At 55.3% G+C, this 10,700-nt stretch overlaps 1 protein-coding gene across 1 annotated transcript; it reads left to right on the forward strand.

Moving 5' to 3' along the window:
* Nucleotides 1-2,893: 2,893 nt before the first annotated feature.
* On the forward strand, nt 2,894-5,814 carry ADRA2A (adrenoceptor alpha 2A). Its single transcript, XM_040486425.1, has one exon. The coding sequence runs from the start codon at nt 3,012-3,014 to the stop codon at nt 4,407-4,409; it is 1,398 nt and encodes a 465-aa protein (XP_040342359.1). The 5' UTR covers nt 2,894-3,011; the 3' UTR covers nt 4,410-5,814.
* Nucleotides 5,815-10,700: the final 4,886 nt, after the last annotated feature.

Below are 10,700 nucleotides of genomic sequence, written 5' to 3' on the forward strand. Positions count from 1 at the left end.
AGGGAGAGCATCATATTAGCAGCTGGTGCGGACATGGACAGTGATGGCTGTCCGATACTCACTCCCCGAATGTGAACAACACCGTGAGCCCCAGACTGCCTCAGGCTTTGCTTTTGTCTTTCTTATCATTCATACTTGAAGTCAGGGGCTCCTGGTCGCTGTGCAAAAATGAGTATAATCACATTTCCAGCCGAGCCTACTGCAATGCTTCTGCCTCACCACGAGACTCAGAGCCGAGATTTGAGTAGATGGGAAGTGAGGGACTCAACAGAGGGAGGAAATTCTGTCTTTTCAGCCCACAGAAGAGGGCATTTTTGGCTCCTGAGAATTAAGACTGGTGGAGAAGTTCACCCAACTGCATCAGAGATTGGGAGATAAAGGTACTGAAGTCAAATGAGACATCTGTGAAGTACTTTCAAAAAATAAAGACTTCATGACAATGTATGGCAAGAGCTTCAATAACTATCACTGGTGCAGGCTCTCAACGACGGTTGGGGCTGAACTCCACGCTCAAGGTCCTTAATTTGTCCTTAGCCCCCAGCCAGACCTGCACCCTGCCAGGCAGAGAGGTGATCTGTTTGATCTGGAACTTCCAACTTTGGTGACTACATATTCTGCTTTATCGGGTCCTTAAATAAAGGCAACTTTTCTTTAACTTTTCTGTTAATCTCTCCTGTTAACAGCTCCTATCGCCCTGGGCTTACCCTTAAACTGCCTGCCTATTAGAAAAGTGCAGACAGCACAATACAAGCTGATACTCTAGCAATTGTTAAGATCTATTGTAGGACATCCAGCATGCTGAGAAAAACTAGCCATTCACCTCACTCCATGCTATTCCTATCAGAAACAACGTGGAAAATATTCTCTTCTTTTGGCCAGCACTCCCCTCCTTAACAGAAAGATGATGTGTCTGCATCTGAAATGGGGGCGAGATGGGGTGGAGTATAGCTTTCCTGCCTCTAGAAAGACAAACTCGTTCACAGCAGGCCAGAACTGGTCAATCATTAGGGCAGGGTCCAGGCCTCTCACATTTGCGGGAACAGTGGGCTGTGTCAGTCCAGCATGGAATGCCAGTCCTGGCCTCTGAGCCTGCTAAGCCCTTCCCGGCGTGACTTTACCAGGTGAACTCCCACTCCCGACACACAAGTACATGCTTTAGGAAGATTTCTTCAACGTGGCAAAGTGCACTTTAAAATCTGGGTTCTCCTTTCCCGAGCTCGGACCCAAACTTATCCTGAAATAGGAGAAGGCGCTGTAGGCAAAGACTGCAGAGGCGAAAGAAAGCGCCCGGCATGGCAGCGGTGACGACGAGTTGCCAGCAGGTGTCAGTGCGCCCTCGCTCAGTCGTGGCGCGCGGCCTCCGCCGCCAAGACCCCTCCTCACCGCGTTCTAAGGAGGTGCGGTCCAGACCCGCGACGGCCGGGTGTCCCGCAGACTACTCTGCGGCTAGAACCACAGGTGGCCTCCTCTTCCCCAAGCGGAGCTCCGGACTCGGGCGGGTCCCGCTTCCCGGGGGTGCTTCCCATTCCGCAGCTGGGGTTCGATCCGAACCTGTGCCTTCCTTTCTCACACCAGAACCCCACTCACCTCGCCGCCAGGAGCACTTGCGGTCGAGGGTGGCCTGGCCCAGGACTAGCGTGCTACGGATGCTACTTGTACCCGTGGCGGCTTCTCCCGATTCGGGCCCGGGTCCCCAACTCTCTTTCCTCCCAGGACCCAGCTGGATGGGGAGCACTCCCGGGTTCCCGCTGCTTTCTGTTCCTCGGGCCCGGAGCTGCGCGGCCAATTCCCAGCAGGGGCCGCTTCCACTCCCGGGGCACGCTCTTTAAACCCCTCGCTCACGGTACCCGCCTCTCCAAAGCGCCCGTCCCGCCAGGGGGGCAAGCGCTCCTCAAGGTCCCGCGTGGGGCGCGGGCGCTAGACCCGCGGAGGGGAGGCGCAAGGGGCGGGGGAGGGTCGGTTTCCCACGTGGGGGCTGACGCCGGCTGCTCGGCAACGCTGGCTTGATCCTGGGGCTATAAAACCAGTCCACGGTGAGCGCGGCGGAGCAGCAGAGGCTCTGGCTTCGGTGCAGACGCCCAGCAGCCGGAGCGCTGCCGCCCGGCCACCCCCAGCAGCTTCTCCCCCTAGCCCCGCGTTCCTGCCCCAACTCACGGTGCCCTCGGACCCCGGCCCGTCCGGCTGGGCTGCGGCCAGCGCCCGCAGCTCGCCGGGCCAACGCCCAGAAGACCCTCTGCCTCGGCCGCGGCTCCCGGCGGGCCGGTCGCCCACCTGCCCCGGCCCACCTGAGGACGGGGGCGTCTTCATGCGGCCCGCACAGCGCTCTCCCCGCCGCCGTCGCCGCCCCAGAGCTCCGCGCGCTGCGACCCAGCCCCAGCTGGGCACGCAACTTTGGAAGTCCGGCGGCGCTCCGAGAGGCGGTAGAGTCCGCACGCTGGCCCCAGCCCGGGCCCGGCCGGCACCGCCGCGTCTGGGGGAAGCGGGAGAGTCGGTATTCGCTTCGGGGATGTAAGAAGACAGGCACGAGACCCCAGGCCCGCGTCAGCGCCCTTCGGCTGCCTCCCGGGGTGGGGGCGGGCCCCGCACACGGTAAGACCTCTTGCTTTCGCTCGGGCTCAAGAGTCAAGACATAGATATATTTTTAAAAATTTTCCGTCATCCTTCCAAGTCATCAGGCCACCGATGGTTTTTGTTCTCCCTTCTTGAAGGATCTCTCTCCCTTTCCCCATCGGCTCGACCTACTCTCTCCCGCCGCTTAGAAATAAAACTTGTGCTGAGCTGGGAAAGAGAAGGCGCCCACCACGAGCGCCGCAAGCGCAGGCCGGGCGCCGTTCGCGGGAGCCGGGCCCATGGGCTGCTAGCGGCTCTCCAGCTCCGGCCGGCGTCCCTGCGGTCCCCTCCCCATGTGAGGCGCGTGAGGGCGAGCGGGGCGCGGGAGGAAGAGGAGGACCCACGGGCGCTGGGCCGGAAGGCAACTGGCAGCAGGCCCAGGCAAGCGGGCATCCGCGTTCATGTTCCGCCAGGAGCAGCCGCTGGCCGAGGGCAGCTTCGCGCCCATGGGCTCCCTGCAGCTGGACGCGGGCAACGCGAGCTGGAATGGGACCGAGACGCCGGGGGGCGGCGCCCGGGCCACCCCTTACTCCCTGCAGGTGACGCTGACTCTGGTGTGCCTGGCCGGCCTGCTCATGCTGCTCACGGTGTTCGGCAACGTGCTGGTCATCATCGCGGTGTTCACGAGCCGCGCACTTAAGGCGCCCCAGAACCTCTTTCTGGTGTCTCTGGCCTCGGCCGACATCCTGGTGGCCACGCTAGTCATCCCTTTCTCGCTGGCCAACGAGGTCATGGGCTACTGGTATTTCGGCAAGGCGTGGTGTGAGATCTACCTGGCGCTCGACGTGCTCTTCTGCACCTCGTCCATCGTGCACCTGTGCGCCATCAGCCTGGATCGCTACTGGTCCATCACGCAAGCCATCGAGTATAACCTGAAGCGCACGCCGCGCCGCATCAAGGCCATCATCGTCACCGTGTGGGTCATCTCGGCCGTCATCTCCTTCCCGCCGCTCATCTCCATCGAGAAGAAGGGCGGCGGCGGCGGCCAGCAGCCGACCGAGCCGCGCTGCGAGATCAACGACCAGAAGTGGTACGTAATCTCGTCGTGCATCGGCTCCTTCTTCGCGCCCTGCCTCATCATGATCCTGGTCTACGTGCGCATCTACCAGATTGCCAAGCGCCGCACCCGCGTGCCGCCCAGCCGCCGGGGTCCGGACGCCGCCGCCGCGCCGCCGGGGGGAGCCGAGCGCAGGCCCAACGGCCTGGGCCCGGAGCGCGGCGTGGGCCCCATCGACGACAAAACCGACCACCTCCCCGCCCTGCGCAACGGTGCCCCCGGGGAGCCCGCGCCCGCAGGGCCACGCGACGCTGACGCTCTGGACTTGGAGGAGAGCTCGTCCTCCGAGCACGCCGAGCGGCCCCCGGGGCCCCGCAGGTCCGAGCGCGGTCCCCGGGCCAAGGGCAAGCCCCGGGCGAGCCAGGTAAAGCCCGGGGACAGCCTGCCCCGGCGTGGGCCGGGGGCAACGGGGCCCGGCGCGTCGGCGGCGGGGCCCGGGGAGGAGCGCGGCGGGGGCGCCAAGGCGTCGCGCTGGCGCGGGCGGCAGAACCGCGAAAAGCGCTTCACGTTCGTGCTGGCCGTGGTCATCGGCGTGTTCGTGGTGTGCTGGTTCCCCTTCTTTTTCACTTACACGCTCACGGCCGTGGGCTGCTCCGTGCCGCGCACGCTTTTCAAGTTCTTCTTCTGGTTCGGCTACTGCAACAGCTCCCTGAACCCGGTCATCTACACCATCTTCAACCACGACTTCCGCCGCGCCTTCAAGAAGATCCTCTGTCGGGGGGACAGGAAACGGATCGTGTGAGCGCCGGGTCCGCGACCCGCCAACAGACTGGCGCCCACTGCAGTCAGCGGGGATCGAGGGGAGCGTCTATATAGCCCAGCACACTGAAACCCGGGTCCTGCCTGCTCCGTGTTTCCTGGCCCGGCCTTGCTCCGTGGCCTCTGTTCTTCCCTCTCAGGGAAAAGGCTGAGAGGGTCGCCGCGCCCCCCCCCCCCCCCCCAGTTGTTGTTAGGGCCGCTTGTGACTTGGAACGATCTTCCTGGGTTCTTGGGCCCTCCCTAATCAGTATTGTTCCCTAAAGGTATTTTCACCTCCCCTGAGTCCAGTTCTCAATGTCGATCAGAGCAAGCAAACATTGGGCCCCAGAGGGTACTGCTCACAAAGGATTAATGAATGGGGTTACCCAGCCCTGGCTAATTGCTCTCCCCCTTATTCTAACTCTGTTTTTAACAAATGCTCAGGGCAGCCCTGCCCATCCCCCCATCCCCCACTGTAAATACACACTATTTTTGATAGTACACGCTAGGATCCCCAATGTCTGGGCTTTTGATGCTGTTGGAGATGCCCTTGAGGCTGATACATTGTCTTTGGTTCAGGCCAACCCCCTTTGTAATGCAAGTCGTTTTCCAGTGCTATTACCTCCTGTGTCCTTTTCACCAGCAACTGGTGACTGTCCCTTGGGCCTGGACCTGCTTTGAGATATCCTGAGGGGGAAAAGATTTCTGTCCATTTTTTTCCTGTGCCTAACAGCATAATTGCCTTTTCCTATGTAAATACTACAAGGAAGGACCAAGACAGAAGTAAAGGAACCTTTCTGCCGTGCAGCAGCCCTGTGTATAAAGCCATTATCCTCTGATGCACCCTTCACCCCAGCAACTCACTTTAAAAGTATCTCTTTCCTGTGTCCCTCCCTCCCTCTTTCCTTCCTTCCCTCCTCTCTCCAGGGCCACTGCTTGAAGAATATGTATGTTTCTATCTTGTATGTTTCTGCACCTGCCCCTCCCTCCCCAAAAGTGCTGACTGCAAGAAATCTTTTGGCTGCTGTTTTTAGACGGAGGAGTGGAAATTATGTGGAAGAAGCAAACCTGATACAATTTGCCCAAGGTAAACAGTTTGAAAAGACAAATGAGCCTGCCAAACTGTACAGTTCCTGCCCCAAGAGCTCTTAGGTATCAAAGTGTTGTCCTTTCCCCCCTGCTTTTCTGGTTGAGATCATGTCATTGATGAACTCCCCAAATCAAGGGAGAAGGGCAGAGACCTCGTGTTTACATCTGAGTTTCTACGTGTTTTAGACAGAGACTCTCTAAGGCCTGCGCTCTTATTTCACTAAAGACAAACTAATGTCAGCACATGTTGCTAATGATGGTGAATTTTTTTTAATAAAAAGTTTACAGGTCAAATGTGAAATAAATATGAACTAAATGGTTCTGTTTGTTATCTGAGTTTCGAAAGCTTTGAGGCTCTGGGAACATCTGATTTTATATATATATATATATATATATATATATATATACACACACACATACATATATATGTATGTATATATATAAATTAAATAGTACATTACATTATAAAACACTTTTGAAAGTGCCAGCAATAACAAGGATACCATTTACTAAGTGTTTCTTATGTCCTGGGCACTATGATGAGCCCATCATGGGCTCTGCTTCATTTACTCTCCCCGCAAAACCTATGAGGTAGATACTATTTTTATCTCCATTTTACAGGTGAAGAAACTGAGTCTCAGGGTGCAAGTGCTTTGCTCAAGGTTAACAAGTGGTGGAGATGCATCATACCCGGCTTTATCAGGTTCCAGGGTCTGTACTCTTAACCTCAGAGCCTTGCCAAAATTACATTGACACTATAGAATGCTCCCAGCAGTGAAGTCTCTGCCTAAAGTGTGCTATATACACAAAGTATGGGATGTAGCCCAAGTGTGTGGATACACACAAAATGTTACATACTGCAAAGTGTCTGTATGCCCTAAAGTGTGTATATACCTCAAAGCATGGGTATACCTTAAAGTGTGGAATATACTTCAAAATGTATATCACACCTTACAGTGTGATAATATGCAACATGTGTCCCAACATGTGGGCCCTCTGTGTATGGCCCAGAGTGTGGCATGTGCACAAAGTGTAGTATAAACACCGAAAAAAAAACCCCATATATTGGTTGGTGGCTTGAACTGTCTCTGGCCAAAGGCACGGATCCTTCCTATTGTGTTTCTGTAGTATTGAGTTCCACTCTGCTGTCTAGGAGGGCTTAAGATCCTCACCCTACGGTTCTGGTTATGTGACTTTGAAGCTGGAAGGGCTTTTAGAGATTCAGGAACCCAACCCCTCGTCTTCAAAGAGGAAGTGACTTGCTCAGGGTCTCACAGTTCCGGGTGACAGATCTCTGCACCCAGGCTGCCTCATTCAGATAGGAACAGCCGAGCAGTGTGGAGTGGTTCTGTGCATATGTATAATCAGATGAGGCGCTGATGGAGAGCCACTCATGGACGAGCTCGTCTGAGGCAGTCAGGGGACAGGTCACGGTTTAGGAGGGTAGAGTTGTAAGGCCAGCCACCTCTCACACATGTGCACACAAGGGCAAGGGTGTGTGTGCAGGGGTGGGAGAGCAGAGAGCTCTGGGAAGTGATCTGGGCCCTGAGGGGCCTGGGAGAGGGAAAACAGTGGTTCTGAGGGGTCTTTGTTAGAGGGGGGAAGTTCCTGCCATCACCAGGCCTTCTGAGCTGCAGAGAGAAGAGTGGGCAGGCCCTTGGCTCCTTGCCCAGGGGCTTCATAAGCCATGGCCTTTGGCAACAAGGCTGGCTGCCTGGTCTGGAGCTGGATCCTGCTCCCCACCCCCACTCAGCCTGTCTCTTCCCTACCACCCCCCCCCCCCAACTCCAGGGCACCTATCGCCCCAAAGGCAAACAATGCCAGACAATAGGCCACCCTGGCAGGCCCTCAGGAACTGGGCTGTGTGTCCCAGACAAAGGGACAGATATAAACACTGCTGCTGTTGACTGTCTATTCTGCTGTTTGCCCTGCTCTCACCCCTAGGTGCCCTGCTCCCTGGTAAAAGGGGAAGTGTGAGCAATAGTGCCACGCAGTGCAGGCCTCTGGTGTCACCCCACATCCTCATTCCAGCGGCAGAGAAGCCTCCAAGATGGATGGGGCTGGGGAAAATAGGGGAAACAGGGCTTGGATGCTGGGGTTTTGAGTTCCTGATGGACATCCCTGCTTGCTCACCGCAGAGGGCTCAAGCAACAGTCTGCAGAGGTCTGGGGTGGGGAGGGGATCTGAGGAGGTGAAAGGGCTCCTCACAGAGATCTTAGCCGAAAGATCAGGAGATGACTCACCCCACAGCTTTCTGTCTGCATCTGATCCTGACTATCTGGGCCCAGAGAATCTGTCTTCGCGGCCACATCTCCTATTTTATGTAACTTTGGTTGAGGTATCAAAACCCACTGGCTTTTGGATCTGAAGTCTGTCTTGCCAGATTTACTCCTGTGAGGTGCCTTGAGTTGGGGAAGGGTAGTGCCCTGTGTGAGCCTGGACACAAACACAGCCTTCTCCCCCCAAGGCTTTGTTCATGGTCAGTTTCTGCTACGCTAACAGGCTGGAGGAGAGAATGGGAAGCGCTTGGGCTCTCCCTCTCTGTGAGTCTATAATCGAATCAGAGTTTGAGAGCCAGAAATGTCCTCCTACGTCTTCAGCCCCCACGTTGTGCTGTTCAGGGACCTGAGACCCTGACAAGCTGATCGACAGTGTGACATCACAGTCCCTCCAGCAGATCCTCCCGGCTCTCTGTCCGATCACAGATATTCAACACGAATTCTTTTCTGTGGTTCGATAAGGGAGTTGCTGATAAACCCCAGACACCCCTCTGTGCCTGCTGTGTGCTGAGCAGCACGCCAGGCACCGCAGGGCGGTTCTCTTCTTTCCATGCATGGGTCCTGCAGAGCCTGGCACTTGTCTCTGTGGGAGGCAGTGGAAATTAGGGTCTTCCCTGCACTCTAGAAGCCTTAAGGCCATGTGGGGAGACGGGAAGTGCCTGCAGGAAGCATCAAGTAGCCATTCAGCAGTGACAGTGTGGTGGGGGGCAGTGGATATGCGTGCCCACCAAGGGCATTGGGCATCTATCTGTCTGTGCCAGGTGTGTGCAGCGAGGGAGAGGACGCTGTGGCTGGGAGCTCAGGGGGTTGGATGTGGGAGGCAGGGTGTCAGGACTTTGGCTGAGTGAGGAGGGGCGTGAGCTCCTGTCCCTAGTTGAGTATACCTGTCAGGAAGCCTGCCTCCCCACCTCAAGGAGAGTAGCTGGATCCCAGTCTCCAGGCCCCTGCCCTTGCCGGAGTCAGCAGCCCATATCAGGCGTGGCGGTCAGGCCTCTGCCCTGGGCCCCGCCACCCCTCACAGTGGACCTGGGAGTCTGGGATGAAGGAAGGGGAGTCTTCCGCAGCACGGGGTGTGCCTGGGAGGGAGGCCATGTGAAGGCACCAAGCACAATCACAAACACCAGGGTTTGTTTTGAAAATAACATTGATCTCTTTGATTCCCAGAAATCCTGGGGTTTAGAGTACAAAAATGGAACAGAGTCTGTTGGAAGGAACCTGGACCTGAGCATTAGGAGGCCTGGGTTCTAGTCCCACCTTTGCCTTTTACTAGTGGTGTGACCTGTGACCTTGGGCAGAGCCCTTTCTGAGCCCCTGTTTCTTCACTTTTTTTTTTTCATTTATAAAATGAAGAAGGTTGGTCTAGGTCAGTGTTACTTAAACGTGTGTTCCATGGAGTTTATGTAACTACAAAATCAATCTCAATCTCTCCCCCTCTTTTTCCCTTCCTCTCTCACATATTTACCATCCGTCTCTCTGTCCATCTGTCTGTCTATCAACTATCAGTGAAATACTGGGTTACGTGACCTTTAGCAGGAAGCTTTTCTTCAGGTCCTGTCAGAGCCTCGGGATTCTCTGAGAGGAGATCATATGGTGGGTTGTGTTTCGCAAACTCCCTGGACTGCAGAATTCTATTTTTCAAAGAGCAGCTCAGTGAATCATGTTCACTGGAACACTTGTTGGGTACTGTTAGCCTAAGAAATCACACTGGGCTTTTCTGTTGATCTCTTTTAAGATTCTAGAAAATGCTGGCTTTACTTTTTCTGTCCTGCTTTTAGGTGAGGCACACGGGGCCGGGGGCAAGCCATAGGTTTTCCTTGGGGATGCTGGGGACTCTAAGAGTTGTGAGCCTCACTGAGGCTTGGGGTGGAAGTGAGAGTTTGGTGTGAATCTCAAATGTGGGCTCTACCTCTGTGTATGTGTGCCCATGTGAGTTGTGTGTGTGTGCACACAGTGTGAATGGCTGTGTGTCCATGTGTGAGAGTGTACATGAATGTATTTGTGTGTGCACGTGTCTCTGTGTGCAAACAGGTTAAAAACCTCTTTCACAGGGATATTTTGCTCACCAGGACCTGGGGTGGAAGCATCGGGGGAGTTGAGGACAAACGTGTATGTACTGGAAGAAGAGGTCACACAGAGAATTAAAGGGGAGTGTAGTGTGTCATCGATTCTGATAACAATTAGCCCCTCTCCAACTTGTGATTTGTCTCCTCCTCCTCACCGCCCCCCCCCCCCCATGCTGGAATGTGGATTCCCTACCAGGGTAATGGAGCTGAGCTAGAAGGAGGACGGGATGATGGAATGTGGACGTTAAAAAAATTTTTTTTTAATGTTTATTTATTTTTGAGAGAGAGAGAGAGATAGAGAGAGAGAGTGTGAGTGTGCAAGTAGGGCAGGGGCAGAGAGGGGTGGAGGGTGGGGACAGAGGATCCAAAGCAGGCTTTGTCCTGACAATAGTGAGCCTGATATGGGGCTCGAATTCGGGAACTGGGAGGTCATGACCCGAACCTGGAGTCGGACGCTCAACCGACTGAGCCACCCAGATGTCCCGGACTGTGGACATTTGGGAGAAGCCAACACTGGTTCTCTAGCAGGTGTTCTTTAATTTTTTTAATTAATTTTTAAAAGTTTTTACATTTGAGAGAGAGAGCATGCACGCATGTGCGCAGCCACCTGAGTGGGGTAGGGGAAAGAAAGGAGAGAGAGAGAGAGAGAGAGAGAGAGAGAGAGAATCCTAAGCAGGTTCCTTGCTGTCATTGCACAGCCCCAGGGGGCGGGGGGCGGGGCTTGATCTCCCGAAGAAGCGCGAGATCATGAGATCACGATGCGGAGCTGAAATCGAAAGTCCCACGCTTAACTTCTTGAGCCACCCGGGCGGCCCTCTACCAGCTGCCTTTTTTTTTTTTTTTTTTTTTTTAGCAGCCGGGCTC

This window comes from Herpailurus yagouaroundi, unplaced genomic scaffold, assembly GCF_014898765.1.
Source record: "Herpailurus yagouaroundi ecotype Mexico unplaced genomic scaffold, PumYag 163, whole genome shotgun sequence".
Lineage (NCBI taxonomy): Eukaryota > Metazoa > Chordata > Mammalia > Carnivora > Felidae > Herpailurus > Herpailurus yagouaroundi.